The 17,207-nt window shown below is 41.9% G+C and overlaps 1 protein-coding gene across 8 annotated transcripts in view; it reads right to left on the reverse strand.

Annotated features, from left to right (window-relative positions):
* TRRAP (transformation/transcription domain associated protein) overlaps positions 1 to 17,207 on the reverse strand; it is a 2,065,012-nt gene that overhangs the window by 723,638 nt on the left and 1,324,167 nt on the right. For all 8 annotated transcript variants that reach the window (XM_069647248.1, XM_069647247.1, XM_069647244.1 and 5 more), the window contains one exon: positions 7,558 to 7,704. In XM_069647248.1, the coding sequence (XP_069503349.1) occupies positions 7,558 to 7,704 (147 nt within the window). The remainder of the gene's footprint in view (positions 1 to 7,557; positions 7,705 to 17,207) is intronic.

The raw sequence follows: 17,207 nt of genomic DNA on the forward strand, positions 1-17,207 counted from the left end.
GAACTCCCAAATTATCCAGGATTTTGTGACATTCATATTCAATTCTGCTTAGTTAAGTAGAGACAGGAGAACCATTACACAAGCCATTCCTCATGATTTCACTTAATGTGGTTTCCTTGCATGAGATCAACTTTCTGTAAAGGGAAATTCGACGCCATTCTACAATGCCTGCCAAGGTAAAAAGGCCAAGCTCATATCGCATAGCGGGTAGGGGAACACATTTCGGTAGACATCTAAGATTTTAGAATCCTCGACTCTTATCTAAATAGTTCCTCTCTACACCAAAGAGGTGCGAATTCCAGACCATAACAGAACTGAGCAATGGACTTGCTTTTATAGAGACGCAAGCACAGTAAGAGGGAGAATTTCCCAAATTTTAAGTCCGTTTTTCTTAGTTGCACAATGATGGGGACCACTTTCCTTTCCAGGAATTCTCGATAGTTGAACTTTTTCTTGTCTCCAAAAATGGGATAACCTAGGTATCTGATAACAGGCCCGACAGTTAATTTCTCTTGTTTTAAAAGCCAGGTGTATTTGACAGGACTTCTTCTCTCTGTCAGTCTCATAATAACAGTTTTCCTATTGTTTATAGTTAGTGAATTGGCCATTGTGTAATCTCTGAAGGTACATAGAAGTCGTTGCAGACCTATTGGAGTATGATTGAACAACATATCCGCATATGCCGTCCAGCATACCTTCTTCCCTTCCACCATAGGGGAGGCAAAGGCTGCTTTCTCCAGGATTGGGCCGACATCCGCAATATAAAGATTAAAGATTGTGGGAGCAAATATACATCCCTGTCAGAGGCCATTTAGAACACAAAAGGATTGGGGTAAAGCTCCCAACTATTCAATAGAATTTTAATTCCAGAACCTTCGTGAAGATGATAAAGAATTGATAGTAGATGGACAGACATCCCAAGGAAGAGGAGTTTTCTCCAAAATATGGTTCTATCAACAAGGTCAAAAGCTAATGTCAGATCCATTGAGGCAACATATATCGGTAGAGACCCCTGCCTCTACGGTTTCTCTTGCATGATATTTAGGAGAAGGCCTCCCACATTACACCTAAAACAAAACTGAAAAATAGAAAGAGGATGGTTTAAATCCATCCATTCTTGAATGTGCCCCAAAACCAACCCGGTAAAAATCTTTGAATCTGCATCTAGGAGGGCGATAGGTCTGTAGTTGGAAGGACAGCCCCTATAGCCCTTCTTATAGATGGGCACAATATACGATAAATGCCAACTGTCAGGTATAGTTTTGGTCAAAATTATATCTTTAAACAGAACGTACAAGATTTTGGCCCATAAATCAGGATTTCCTTTCAGGACAGCATTTACCAAACAGTTAGGGCCGGGGGCACGAGAGGAGGATGCTCAGAAAATCAAGTCTTTAATGTCTACCTGCGTAAAATCATTACGCCACGAGGAGTGGCGAATATGGGTGGGTAGGGACCATTCCAATTTAGAGGGGAGTATAGTGTACCAAAGTACCCTTGCCATGATTCAGCTGAGATGGTGACTGTTTGGATCCTAATATGGAACTCGGGCCCTCTATTAATCAGGGCCCAGAATCTCCGAGCTGTAGAGTCAGATAACGCTCATAGCATTTCCTCAACATCCCTTTGATACAGAGAAGCACGAAGATTCTTTAGCCGAGTCTTCCGTTTACTTTTTACCCTTTTGGTCAAATCTAATTTAGCGTCCTTAAGAAGGGATGATTTACGGATGAATCTGGGTTCATTATTCCATCCATTGTTCATCTCCTTCACAAAAGGTATCTCTATGTTTGGCGTTTACCATTTTTATTTTCCTTAAGCCAGAAACCTTCTCCATAAACGTTTCCACATAGTGGTCGAATACATTATGGGTATATTTAGTTAGCTTCTTACTAAGATCAGAAGTATTAAAATCGTGCAAAAATAGCATGTTTACCTTTGTCACATTTCCCTTGTGCCATGAGATCCTATTGCAGGGTCGATTGATAATGTCAGAGGGAAGTGAAGGAATTTAGTAGCAAACAACTCTGAGAAAATACGTTCTCAAGATTTTGTGGTCGCTCTTCAGAGTAGAGATTAAGGGAAATGATTTTACTGTATCAAATACATTTCTAGACACAAATACATAGTCAATGGTCGACACCAATACTCCATGTGAAGGAATCACTGGTTGCTGCTAATAGCTCATTTATACAATACAAACCCCATTCTCTAAAAGAATGATACCATCTCTCTCCCTGTAATCTTTTCCTTGACAGTCCTCTCTGGGCATTGTCATGAGGATTCAATGTATTTGCATCTTTTGTACTTCTGTCTGCGGAGGCGTCCCCCCTTTTTTTTTTATATCAAGCTCTGAATTTAAATACCCTGCAACAATAATATTCTATTAAAGGCATAATTCCTGACACTCAAGGATAACAGCATCTATGAGTGCCAAGGCCTCCTTCAGGTTATTAGGAGCCAGTATATATTAATAATCAAGAGATGCAAGGAAGAGTGGCCCGGATGAAGCTTTAGTGGAACCGCAATGCACCCTCTGAAAATATTAAATCAGTTCCCCCTTAATGTTTGTTCTAATTGCAATCAGCAGACCCCCTGACTCTCTTTCTTTAGAGTTTTTTTGTGGTCAGTTCTTGAAACATCCTGTAACCATCAAACGAAAGCTGTGGTTGCCCACGTTTCTTGGATGCATAAAAATGAGCATCCCGCAAGTATGGAGCACAATTCCAAAGAAGTCCTTAAGAAACATGGTCCTCTAGAGTTCCAGGACAACAAATTAATTTCTGGGGGATGCTAAGAGGTCTCTAAGTCCCTGTAATTTGGAGATTGATTCTCGTAAGGTCAGGGCTAACCATCTTAGGACAGGGTCGTAACTAGACCCTAAGGACTGATGAGGTTCCTTATATTTTTCCATAGTGGCAACATTCGTTCCTCTCAAGTCCTGCAGTGGCCCCTCCCCCCTCGGGGTAAAAAATCCTTGACAGTAGTTTAGCTAGTCATACCCATATTTATTGAATGAATCTGCTTCAGAAAGTACAAATTCATAGAGGGTACGCGAGTAGAAGACTATCCGGACGTAAACAAATCTCTCTGGGTGGATATAGTCCACTAATTTTATATTTCCTGATGCAACAAGAGAGAGGCGAGGGATTTCACTAAACAATGACACAATCCTCCATCGATTCAGGGAGTAAGGACCCCCATAAATAAAAAAAAGTGAAATGTGACACTCGGATCGTCAAGATAATGTGGTTGCCTCCACAACACATCCTGAGATTCTCTGTTATGGGTAGTTTTCTATTTATCTCTACATCCATTTTGAGTTCCCCCCAACTTCCAGTATCACCATCTCACCCCACCACGATTCCTTCCTCCCTTTCCATATTGTCAGCATAACTTCTGTCAGTTTTAGCATTACCAGATAAATTAGCACTGGGCCCTCCCCTGCTAATTTCCTGAACTGGGATCTCCATTTGAGCCCCGGTTTGAGACCCCATACGAGATGGCATAATAATGACCTGCACATTAGTGTTAATAGGTGCATTACTGGCATGAATCGCTTTCATCTGAGGTTCCCGATCATCCTCTTCCATGGACCAGGAAACATGTTTTGGGGGGTGAGGAGGGGGCTCTGATTTCACTGTCCATCGTGTTGAGGGTGGGCGGATCGTGTTGAGGGTGGGCGGCCCGATTCCTCTTATAGGTGAGTGGGGCTCAATATCTACTCCCTCAATGAATCCCTAAAGGGTTGTAAATGCTGTAATAAGCCACATTTGGAGGGAAATTGAGCAGTGATTGTTGAACAAAAATGTGTATGTCCTCAGTAGAAAGAATTTTGGTGGTGCCTGCTTCGTGATCAGCAACCGCCTTCCCCTGACCATTAAGGTCTCCCTGTCCGGAGACCCTACCACTCGATATATCTGTCAGGGTAGAGGAACAATCTTGTTCTGCAGTTGGAATCTTAACATTGGAGTTACTTGTTATCAAGGGGTCCTTAGAGCTAATCGGGGGTAAATTCTCAATATTCTTAATTTATTTTTTCTTTTTTTATTTGTGTGTCTCCCAAGGGGACTTTACAATAAGAAAAGTCTATGTCTACGTTTCGAATGTCTTAGCAGGGCGGTATCCTAGTTATTTTAGCAAATGCATTGTGTGCTCCAAAATATTTACTGTTGCTAGTAACCAGGTTGTTCGGTCTCCTCCAATTAATCTACACCACCATTTTTCTTCGTCCCACCTGCGTTCTTCCGCTAGTAGGTGGTTTAGGTACTTGTGTCTGAGTTGATGATTTTTGGGGCACGACGTGAGAAGGTGGCGGATTGACTCAATATGGTTGTCACACAAGCAGCATTTGTTTGTTTTTGAAAGCCCTCTAATGGCGCGGATTTCATTTGTGTCCAGAAGATTGAGCCTTATTCTCAGTAGAGAGTTTCGAGCCGCCCTGCTTGGAATTTTTTTTATGTAACTCATTGGATCATTTAAGTTACTAAATGGTTGCAGCAATTTGTTTTTTGTAGATGTCTCTTGTGTTTCGATCCAGTCAGAGTTTTTCAATTTTTTGGTTACTCTTGATGGGTTTGTGATGAGGTCGTCTTCGGAGCAGGCAACTGACTCCAATAAGGCCCTGTTGGCCATTTTCCAGTCAGATAATATTTTCACTCTGTCTGCTTGTATTTCTTTGTTTAGCAGACCATAGAGTTCTTTTCCTTCCTCTGAGATGCATTTTCGGTATAAACGCAAGCCATTTATGTTTACTGTTGCCGAGAGTGATAGGAGGCTTAGTTCCCGCCGTATGGCTGCCACTGAGGTGGATTGTGGGAGGGACAAGACCGCTTTCCAGAAGTGCCCTTCTAGTTTTAGCCAGAGTTTCTTTGGTAATAGGGGCATTGTCTCTGCTCCGTAGGTGATTGACGGGATGACTTTTTTCTTATAAAATTAGATAACAGGGATGGTTGAAAATTTCCCAAATTTCCTGTCAATCGCCTTGCCCTGTGCGGTCAGCTTTTTTATTTTGTTTTCGAGATTTTGTAGCATCGATGCGTCCTTATTCGTGCTGTCCATTATCACACCCAGGTATTTATATTCGGTTACTTTTTCAATTTCTGTATCCTCTAAAAACCATCTAAATGTCTCTTGTCTTTTTTTCTTGGGTCCCCCCTCTAAGACCATTATTTTGGTTTTGTCTTTGTTTATTTTCAAGTTGTTTTCTGAGGTATAGAGGAGCAGGTTCGTTAGCTGTCTCTGGAGGCCGATTTGGGTTTGATCACACAGAATGAGATCATCAGCATACAAAAGACGACTAATTTTGACTGGTCCCAGAGATGGCAGAAAAGAGCGGGAGAGATCTTTTTCCCCATAGTGACCTATGTATGCCAGGAACAGTGCTGGGGCCAGTGAGCAGCCTTGTTTCACCCCTCTGCCCGTTTTGATTAGTGACGTATCCGAGTGTAGTGCTTTTATTGGCTGGGGGATCTCTTGGGGGCAGCGCCATTTCTCCAATTTGTCCCTAAGTCGAAGGCCTGGGAAAGGTCGATGAAGGCCAGAAAAGTTCGAGATTTTCTCTCCAGGGCTTTGCTTTTGAGAGTACTGATGGAAAGGATGTTTGCAGCCGTGCCCGCGTGTCTTTTGAAGCCTGTTTGGAAAATGTCGTTGCAGGGCGCCGTCTTTGCCCAGGTTTGGAATCTTTTCAGGATCAAACTCCCAAAGATTTTGCCAATACAGTCCAGGAGAGCTATGGGGCGGTAGTTAGATGGATCTGTGATGTCGCCCTTCTTGAAGATGGGAACGATAATAGCTTTTGTACAGGAGGGTGGTATAGCTTTCTGTAGCGCACAGTTCCTAAAGTAGTTCTTTAGGAGTAGAGCCCATTCCACTGGATTAGCTTTCAAGTCTATGTTAAGTATGAGCCAGTTTCTAATCCCCACAGGCCTCAAGGCAGCTTCCGGCGCAGAAAGAGGTTGGAAAAGAGAGGAAAAGTGGTCAATCCATTTTTGTTCTGCCATGGAGTTTAGGCTTGAGTTGATCGACGGTGAAGCTGTTTTTAAAAAAGAGCCCAAAATTCCTTCGTTTTGTTTCCGCAGATTACTTTCAGCATGTTTTCAGCATCTTGTTGGTAAAGTAGGTGTCGTCGGTTTTTTACCCAGTTACGGTAAGTTTTTATTGCCACCAACAGTTCATCTTTGGCATTAGGAAGTTTGCCAAGTTTTCTTTCCGTTCTACAAAGCTCTTGTCTTTTTTCTACCAGGGTTGCGTCGTAGGAATGTTTAGGAGCGTTGGAGAGTTTCGATGAGGTTTTTTTTTTCCACTGTGAACTGGAAAAGAAGCGGTACATAGTCCAGGTTTGCGTTTTTTTTTCTGTCCATCCACCTGAGGTGTACCTTGCGGTTAATTTCCTAACTGAGTCGACTGTTAGTTTTAGGTGGTTTCCTCGTGCGTTTGGTTCCACCCTCAAGGTGTACCGGGCCGGAGGAATGAAGGAGTGGAGCAGGGTCGTTTTTTGTTGGTGGTGATCACTGTTTTTAGTTTTAAGTACTTCAAAATTTGACACCTTTCCCAGAAGCCGGCGGGACACGTAGATGTAGTCAATGGTTGCGTGTGAAGGGCCTTGCTCCCACGTAGGTAGGCGATCCGTTTTTATGAAGGTTGAGTCAAGGTTTACAAATTTTCTTGAAGCCATTAGAGATAGCCATTGGCGCCCTCGATTAGCGGCTGGAGTCAGAGGTTGTTTTTTTACCCTTCTTTTTTGTTGAATCCTGGCAATGAGCGTTGAGGTCGCCACAGATAATGATAGATGATATCTGGTGTATAGATTGAATTTCGTCCAGGGTTTTAGCCGCCGGGTTCCAGTAAGTGTTCACTATAGCTATTTGCGAATCCCCTGAAGTCTTCGGCTCCGCCCATTCCATGAGGATCGCCTGGATTGATAAGTTTGATAGTATGTCTTTTAGCTTCAAACCAATTCCTAGCCTACAGGCTACGAGCAGACCAGAAGTGGGGCGGCCAAGAAGACCTTTGTTGGCAGGGGCTATGTTGATCTCATACCCATCCAGGATCGGTGTCTTACATAACCAGGTCTCTTGTAGACAGATAATAATATTCTTAATGTTTCTGATAAAGAACTGCTGGATACCCCCTCTCTCTGTTTGCCCCACACCTTTTGTTTCATCGCTTTTTGTGGAGGTATTTTTGTAATTTTTTTTTATTTTTATTTCTTTTCTCTTTTTTCCCTTTATGATTCATGGCCTCTGTAAGACACATGAGGAACAGGGTGCCCCTGTGATAGTAGCCTTAAGGACTAACTAGTGTTGCATAAAAGAAAGGAGTTAAGAAAGTGGGTAAGGTTAAAAAGACCATCAATCCCAAAAAATTAGGTCAGGATCACACAAAGAATCAACAGATATTCCAGGGGTGCCTGTGGCTTTAGAAAAGACAACTAACACAAACACTAATTTTCATAAAACGAGAAAATAAATATGTTTCTAAGATATAGTTTGGCAACATGTAACAAAGAAATTCAAAGAGCACAGGAAGAATCACATGAAATTAGCTTTGGAATACCTGTGTTGGTCTCTGTCGTCCCTGGTGTGGCCTGTGGATTTAAGTGTTCTCGAACCATCTTCTGCAAAGATCTCATGAAAACAGATATCAATCTGTCTATGTAGCTCGGATTGTTGCTGCACGCAGACTTAAGAATCATCAATGTACCTACAATAAAAATGTTTTTTTTCTTTTAAAAGAGACAAATCAGTACTTTTTCTATAGTGAAATGTTATCAAAAATGCTTCATATCAAAGAGGTTCATGATATTTTATAGAAAGATATTAATTACACCCTTGAATAGGTACAATTTAACCAATCCCAAATAAGGAAGGCCTATTCTGGAGGGCACTGTGGCAATAAAGGTAATAAAAGGGCCTGGATGGAACAATAGGTTAATGATAAATACATAGACATGTTCACTCAATCCCAAAATACATTTTAAAATCAAAATAACCCTTCCTGGTCTGGCACTACACGTTAGATTTGAGGTGATAATTGATGTTGGCTACACTAAGAGTCACTTGTTCTGGAAATAAAATAACTTTTACACTGATCACAAAACAGTGGTGCAGCGACAATGTGATTCAACATTCACACTAAGTGAAATTGTAACAAAACAGCTTCTAAACAGTTGCACTGCTCTGAAAGAATTTGAGTCCTCTTGGGACAAGGTAAACTTTGCTTGGTCATTTAATATGCTGATGCCCAGTAATTGCAGCATGATTATGTCAAACGGAGGGCATGAGCGTGGTTGAAGTTTCACCATCAATAGCAACTAACAGGATAGTCTTGAAATACCACTGTTCTAGACAGAAACAAAAAAAAGCAAGATAAGCAAGTGCAAACATGAACCCTCTATTCTCATAAACAAGGCCCTATAGGATTCAACCTTGGACTATTGTGCTGAATAATTAAAGAAAAAGTGCATCTTTCCTGGTTAGTGTGTTCTACAACAGCCCACCCTGCCAAGTGACAAATAGGCAATTCCCAAAGTGAAATTACAAAATTACATCTGTCTACACAGATCACTATGGGGCGGGGGTGGTGTTGGGGGGGGGGTTTGTGAAGGACATTTGCCATTTAAAGAAAGCTTCCCAAATGTGTACAATTGTGAGCGTGTTTTATTGCGAGAACCTAGTTGGTCTCTGAGTTTGCATGAGCTGACTTAGCAAACGGTCCATTTCAGCATTAATCCATACTGAAGCAATTCTTTTGTAGTCAGAAGCGCACCCGAAGTGCACCAAAGTGTACTGTTCTGCTGGATGCGCTGTCCGTGGCTCCCTGGAATTGTCTCTGTCTCCGTCCTCAAGAGGAAGGATATCTTTGCTGAAATCCGGCGGTCGTTTGGAGTTACTACCTTGAGAGGATTCGTTCTCCATCTCAAAGTCGTACTCGGGCCCCACCCACCATCTCCCATCAAACGTATAACTTCTAATGCTCATGCGCGCAGCCGAAGTGCACTGTTCTGCTGTTCGGCAGTGCGCGTTGCGGCTACTTTCTTGGATTTTCCTTCCCTATTGATCAATTTTGTACGTTGGGTAATTCAGAGTGCCTTACAGCTAACATCACTTTCTCAAACCTGCATCTACGCAACAATGAATGCGACTGTTTTGTGTTTTTTTGCGATACTGATTTAAATTACGATGCGCTAGGGCTCATTAAAGTTGTTGATTGTGTACTGTTAATGTCTTAAAACTACCAGTGCACGCAGCAAACTTTGTATTTACAGAACAGCGTTCAATCAAGCACCAACTCATTGAATGTTTTCTGTTCCCTTGATGAGTCTTCAACGCTAAGCTTGTCCTATTAACTGTTACTGCAAGCCTCCACCTGCATTCGACATTGTGGAAGTTCCCTCCACCTACCAGCATCTGGTGTTTGAATTTTGCATTAGTATTTCGAGCCGAACTAGCTGTAAGTAGGGGAGGATTGTCACTAAACATTATTGGGGCAGTCTGTAAAGGCAAAAGCTGCGCATGCTTAGCCAATGCAAGAAAACATCCTCAAGCTCTTTCCAAAGTACCAACAAGTTGAAGTTGTCATTGCTGTGATTCTTTACTGCTCCACCATAGGTTATGCTTGGATTGGTTCATTAGTACGCCTTTAGTTTGATACCCTGAATTGATCATCTAACTCTTGCTTTGAATACTTAAGTAATCATCATGGCGTGGGCTTGCGTAGTAGGCGCATGTGTATTGAGTAAACTCCCCTGGCTATTGCTCCAAATACTCCTGTCTTGCCCGATCACCCCACAAGTCACGATGATAATATAAGTGGAGTGCATAAAAGCGCACTTCACGAAGCGCTCCCCCCTGAATCGTCCGCCTCCAATATAGGAGGTGTCTCGTGTTCTAGACAATGCATGGAACTTGAACCACGGGTGGGGCCTGTGCTCACCCATCTGCCAAGTGGTGTATCAAACAAATTAACTCATTCATTCCCCTTCACGATGCCCACGATATTGAGTTTGTTTTCCATCCCTTATTTGCCCAGAACATCGCAAATGCTATTAGCACTAGTTTACCTTCGCATTCACCTGATCTCCTCTGCAAATCAATATCAGATGTATCCATGTTAGCCACCGCTGTTTTGGCTGAACTGCGAAAAAGTGTGCGGCTTTACTAGGACCATCAACACCGGTTACTGCACCCCGTGGGGGCTTTGATGAAGTACACATCTTTAACGAGAGGCATTCCCACGCCAAGGCACTGCACGACTCTCATATACCGGACACTCCACACATTAGGAATACACTTAACCCTACAGAGAGTTCTCCCATTTCGAACTCCAGGATTGATATGGAGGAAAGCATTAGCCACGACATTGCTCACAATGATTACCAGAACTGCACTATCCCATCTCATTCTATCCATACTGGTCATGAACGTCAAGTAAATGCTGCGTTGGTGGATCCAATGATCTCTCACAACCTTAATAACCAAGATTATGCGTTTCCTGTGCTAACACGAATACTAAACCTGTTGGACAAGGGCCATGAAGTCACTCATTTGGAGTTGAGGGACATACAGACATCTATCTCTGACATATTGGCTAACCTTAAACTAGAAGAAGGCTTTATATGTGCTGAGGAATTATTTATTGCAACAACTACATCACATGCTGCGTCCTTGTCTAAGTCTGCTTTGCCGTCCAAGGCTTCTCAAACTATACCAAACAATACTTTTCCTAGTCTACCTCAAAATCGCAACGAATCAGTTTGCAACCTCCCTAAATCCTATGCCCAAGTCCTCACTGCCTCTACTTCTGCCCACTGTGTTACACAGTGCAACGAAGTTAGGGACTTATGGTATAATGTGCTATCTAATTCTGCTAAAATTGGCGAAATTGAAAATCTAGTTAAAACTACAAAGGTTCCGATTACCCCCACAAAGCCAATAGTGCTTTGCAATCAGACTATCGTTGCTGAAATTGTCACCCCCATGATTCATTTGGATAGTCCCTCCGTTCTTACAGAACTGATTGACCAAGAGGCACTACCATCCGGGTCAAGCGAAACAGAGGGGGAGGGTATTTGTGACGTCGGTGCGCACATCTCATTAAAACACTTCTTGTCGCGCAAAACTAGACGGCTCCAAAACAGAGCTATCAAAAGACTAGCCAATAAAAAACTCCAAAAGGGCTGAGGTTGCCAAAAAATAAAAAAATAAAATCCTGCCCAAAATTAAAACTCACAACGCGCACATTCAAAATCTTTCTCATTTGTCAAATGAGGACGGTTTCCTTGATTTAAAACAGTTATACGAGGAAAGTCGTCTTGCATCTTGAGACATTGATAAATAACGCATGGGAATGCTGCATGAGTGGTGGGCATCTGAACTCCGAAACCCCTCTTCCCACCCTGGCGATATTAACCCTCACGTCATGCTCCATTGGCACTCCCACGCACTTTTCCTACCAAGCAGACTAAACTGTGGTTGTCCTTTCCAACAACGACAATACAAAGGGTGGGTTGCAATCGTGAACCGATTGCGTTATCTAATAATGCCACTCCCAATCTGCTATCATCTTCCGCTGCAAACTCAATAGCGGCGCCGTCTATTAATCCTTTGACCAGTGTGTTTCTGTCCTCTCCTAAAGCAACGGACTCCAGTCCCTACACTCATGGTACTGTCCCTGAGTCAATTCCACAAACAGTTGGTGGCAATACCACCCACGAAGCCCACTCACTGGAGAATGTCAAAACTAACTTCACTTCAGAAACCATCAATTCAATTGGATGGGTGAGTGACCCTTCCATTAATCGTAACCGCAAAATCAATCGAGCCTTTATTCTGCATGCTTTCAACTACATACTGCCTTGGAGAATTCTGAATTCGGGCGACCTGGACTGGATAACTCTCAACACCACAAATAATTATCGCATAATTTCACAATTTCACTCCTCTATTATTGCTAAATTGGTTTGGGAGTAACATACTGATTTAATGCAAGTAGGCCTAACACCTCACTTGTTTCTATCAAATAGTGAAGCCTCTGAATTCATTGCCTTTCAGGAGTAAGTTAGTCCTCCTGCTTTGTCCATCCTTAAAATGAACACAAATGCTGAAATGCCCCACAAATCTACCATGGCACAGCTTGCATCACTATCCAAAGTCATAAAAGACTGGTCATGGTTGGAGCCCCTGGCAAAAAGTATGGTCACCAAAAGTGAACCAACCTTACCATAGCCAACCAGCCTTCACAATCAGTTCATGGAATTCCTGCGGGTTCATCAATCTGTCATCTTGGCTTAACTCCAGGTCGAGGGCCACCGATTTCTCGATTCTCTTTTGTAAAGAAACCATGAACCTTAATAGATTCCATATTAATGGCTATACATCTTACTCTGTCCCAGCCAATATGGGACTGCATGGCAGGCCGTATGGAGGTTTAGCCATCCTCCTTAATAACCACATGAAAATTTCATCGAGATTGGTGGAGGTTTACGACATTTTACCCGTCCAGGCTTCTTTACCGCATGATGTTACAACAACCTTAATCATAATATCTTTGTATTGGAACCCGGCTCGATGAACTCTTGAACAAATGTTTGTAACTTAGAATGTGATTTTCGAAGAAGCATTTGTGCACAACCCAAATTATAAGATTCTTGTGGGTGGTGATTTCAACTCCTTGTGTACTCCCAATTCGATCGATCAAGCATATAACTGACTCGGACGGTGAGCCCCTCTCCAAACGAAGAGGCACACAGTGTCTTGAGTTTTTTGCTCAGTGGGAATTACTCTTTCTAGATAAACCTTTTAATGACGTTCCCTTTACTTGGGAGAGTGGGCCAAAAAAAAAAAAAATAGAAAAAAAATCACTGATTTTTTTGCAGTCTCAAACCTCATCAAGGCATGCAACCCACTTCCTACTATTGCCCAAGTCTAGGTGATTATCTAGTTATATCCCTTTTCATTAATTCAGAATGTCACCTTCTTCACATTGATGAAAATGCTGCACATGTAGAAATAGATTGTTTTGTTGTTTCAATACGATGGCATCCAACCTTCTGCAAGAAGCAAAATACCATAATTCAGAAGGTAACCATGTGTCAACTAACCTTGGTTACGAAGGGTAAAACCTTGCAATCCTTAGAAGATCGCAGCACTCTTAATTAAGTGCTTCACTGACTTCTTGTAAAGTATAAGAGTCTGAAATCTCGCCATCCCCACGGTTTCAATCGCAAAATTTGTTCTTTGAAACAGGAAAAAAATAAGCAGTTAAGAGATTTACAACGTGTTAAGCTATCCAGTGAGAACTATACCCTGAAAAAGAAACAGATCGCCAACTCCTACAGGAATAAAGCTTTTAAACATCATTTGCACAACTATGATAATCAAAAAATCTTAGCCTACCTATGTATGAACAATAGAAGATCTGTCTGGGCAGAGCTTAGAAAAATCTACTTCGCATGCATCTTTTGAAACGTCTATTTCAGCTGATGTATGGACTTCCTATTTAATCACAGTCTTAGGATCTCTCACAAGGTTTGTCCCTGGTCTCTAACTGATGTTCAATGGGCTATTTCAAAAATGAACCACTCAAAAGCCCCCGGCCCAGACGGCATTCCACCTTGTGTTTTTAAACAAGATCCCAGTCTGTGGGCCCAAATCTTGAAGACCAAATTGGAAAACATTTTTCGCTCCGATAACCTCCTTGCTACGTGACTCACAGCCATAATTGTTCCCATTTATAAAAAAAGGTAACCCGGCTAATTTTTGTCCGATTTCGCTCTTGGACGCTCAGCAAAAGTGTTTGCCATTCTAATATTGAGCGAAATAGAGACCTATATATTAAACAACAAAGTGCTATCACGTTATATGATATGATATGATAGTTTATTTATATAGCGCCTATACACAATGTGTTTCAAAGAACTTCATGGCAAGGGAAAAAACAATGACATTCTTATAAGCCATGAACAGTAAGGATGTGAAATTAACTATCGTACTCGGCCTGACGACATTTCAGGAAGGGAGGGAGAGACTGGGAAGGAAATGGAAACAGACAGGCGACTACCGTACTAGGCCTGACGACATTTCTGGTAGAGCCGGAAAAAACAAGAGGTGAGGGGTACAGAAAGGTAGGGGAGGAACAAAACAAGCGACTATCATATTAGGCCTGATGACATTTCAGATAGTGCTGGGGGGGGGGGGGGGGTGGGGAGGAGAAAAACAGTAAGGGGAGGGAGGAGGTTACAGACGAGGTTGCTATCATACTAGGTCCAGGGACAATTCTGATAGATTAAGTGCATAGAAGAAAGTATGGGGAGGAGATAGGAAAAGGAAGAAGGGAAAGGAGGCGAGAACAGAGTTAGCAGTCAAAAGAGTGGAGAAGCAAGAGGGGAGAGTGAATACAATTATCAGGTTGGTTTCTGTAAGCGAATGGGAACAGCGTTAAATGCTACTATCTTAGCCTACATTTTGCATAGATCATAAATGACGAATACTGGCCCTGTCTATATGGCATCACTGGATTTATCATCTGCATCGGATTGTATTATTCTTAACATCATATGGGCTAAAATGATGAGTTTTTGCTTTCCCTTGCAGCTAATCTCTCTAATCTCCACACCAACACGAGTTATAAGAGTGAACAAACAGGGAGTCTTGACCAGCCCTATTGCAACATGCGTGCAGGTTAAGCAGGGGTGCAACTTAGCAGCTACCCTGTTTAACCTCTACCTTTGTGATATGGACAAGCTATGGGATTTAAAAGTCACCTTCCCTGTGAGACTGGACAAGATAAGCCTTAATTGGCTAGCATTCGTGGACGATATATTGTTGTTCGATCGAACTCCATTTGGTCTGCAGGCTAAACTACATCTTTTTGCACAATATGCACACAGTTTAAATCTTCTCTCTAATGCCAGCAAGTCAAGGATTATCTTCAACAATTTAAAATGAAAGGTGTCCTTGTTAGACAAGATTGTATGCAGTACCCTTTGGGTGCACTACAACAACCCTGACCTCCTGGCAATAGGAACCCAACCTTTGGTATAAGTCTGTACTACACAAGTTGGTAGCGTGATTGAGCAGCCAGGCTTATTTCAAGAGGGGTCAATGTGAGCTCTAGGGGAGTTACACAGAGATTCACAGTGACAGGTATTCAAATACAATCTTACACACAAGGTTTCTTGAATAAACAATTATTAATTTACATCAGTCAGCTAGAGTAAGCCTTCTTCAGAAGGGAGCAGTATCAAAGCAACACACAAATACACTTCGAAACAACACACTCTTAATATCTCTAAATCAGTAAGTACCCTTTTGGGATGGCCCACAGACACAACCTACACCCTCAGGCTCTTTAATAGCTAGGGTGCTGGGGACATTAATATAGCACTGTTGCATTTAGAATCATTTAAGAGCAAGTCAAAGAAAAGGGTTATTAGAACATACAAGAGACCACAAATATTCTTAAGCAGGCAAATACTTTCAGATCCCCCAATAAGAGTCATTCAGTGGAACAGGCTAAGCCAAAGTTAATGGGCAAAAGTCTATATGAGCTGAAGCACTACTTTGCAGCTAAGTAGAAAAGTCTTAGCACAATGTTTCAGAAGTCTTTGAAGAAAAAGAAGACTCAATGTAGGGCCACAAGCTGTTAAGACTTGTGAGTAGTAGAAGATGCAAGCAACTCTACAGCAAGAGGTAAGTTCTCTCAGACTTTTACAGTACCGTTGTAGTCAATTTCACTTTACTGCTCTGGGAAACAGTAGTTTATCCAGAGAGAAGGTATTTAAACCTTGGGAAATCCGAAAAACGTCCCTGTGTCACTGCACTGAAGGTGCTGTGTGACACAATGTAAAAGATGATGCCTATGGAGTTTGTCCGATTCCAAAACCAAAAGAAACAGTGTACAAAATCACATTAAAATTCACGAGAGAGTGGGAAAAAGGGTCTCGCTCTCACCAGGTTAAAAAAACCAAGTCCACAAAATCCAGCAAAGTTGCGGTCTCTAAGGTGGAGGGAATTCACACATTTCTGAGAATTCTCCCCAACAGTCCTCATACAATTGGTCTATTGACGATCTTCCAATTCAACGCGCAAATTCTGTTTGTTACCTGCGAAACAACCTCACTGATATTAAATCATTAGTGATGGGGAGAGCAAGTCTGAACTCCAAAGCAAAGCCATTAATTTTCTCAAATGAGGATAATCACAGAAAATTCTGTAAATTCTCAATGGATCCTCGGTTTGATTTCTACACATTAAAAGTTGAAGCGATAATCTTGTACGGCCTAGACATGTGGTTGGCCAATATACACCCTTTCTTGATCAACTCCAAGGAAGAATCTGGAAGCAGTGTTTAAGGTTGGCATACTCTCTTCCGAATGTTTTATGGCACGAATTGGGACTTGTGGCACTCTGTCAGATCCAATTGGAGGCTCTTAAACAACTTTGGTAAAATGAATGCCCCACACCCCCTTTGAATTCCCTATATGAGGACTTGTTTACAATGTTAAAAATAGGATATACTCCCTCTATGGTTGCATTTGGTGAAAATATACTCAAAGATATTTACTCGAACCTTGATGACTTACTATTAAGGCCCGCACTTGTAAAAAATAAAAATGTATGAAGAGGACTGGTGCAGGACTGTGGACTCACTTATCAATGATGTATCCTACAAAGAGAATGCTGCTTTTGTAACTAGAAGACAACTGTGGCAGTTATATTTGCTCCGCTTTCCGTGCGAGAAAGCCTGTGAGACTTATATGAGATTAAAGCACAACCAGATCTTGACATACGAAAAAAAACAAATATTGGCACCCCAATACAACTCACCCTGCTGTGGACAAGTGTAGGTTTTGTGCCTTTTCTGCCCAGGCAGAAACTCTAAAGCATTTGGTGATATTCTGCGAACATTTCAATCAGCACAGAATTGCGACCCTGGGTAAGGAAAACATTCAAGACTCCCGTTGCATGAGCGGAACTAATCTTACGTTTACACTTGCATTAACTCGACTTGTATCTATTATTAATGAGGTACTCGCATACAAAGCAAACCCCGCTACATGGGATCATAGAGTATGCTGGCAAATTTTAAAACAGGTTGCTGTCGCTAAGCAGAGGGAAGCTGATCATGATCCTCTCACCGAAATAGAATTGATGTTATAGAGGGTTTCCACTTCAATAGTGGTCCCATGTTCCTTCTGAGTATTT

The sequence above is a fragment of the Ambystoma mexicanum genome, chromosome 2q (assembly GCF_040938575.1).
Source record: "Ambystoma mexicanum isolate Mex_15411 chromosome 2q, UKY_AmexF1_1, whole genome shotgun sequence".
Classification (NCBI taxonomy): Eukaryota; Metazoa; Chordata; class Amphibia; order Caudata; family Ambystomatidae; genus Ambystoma; species Ambystoma mexicanum.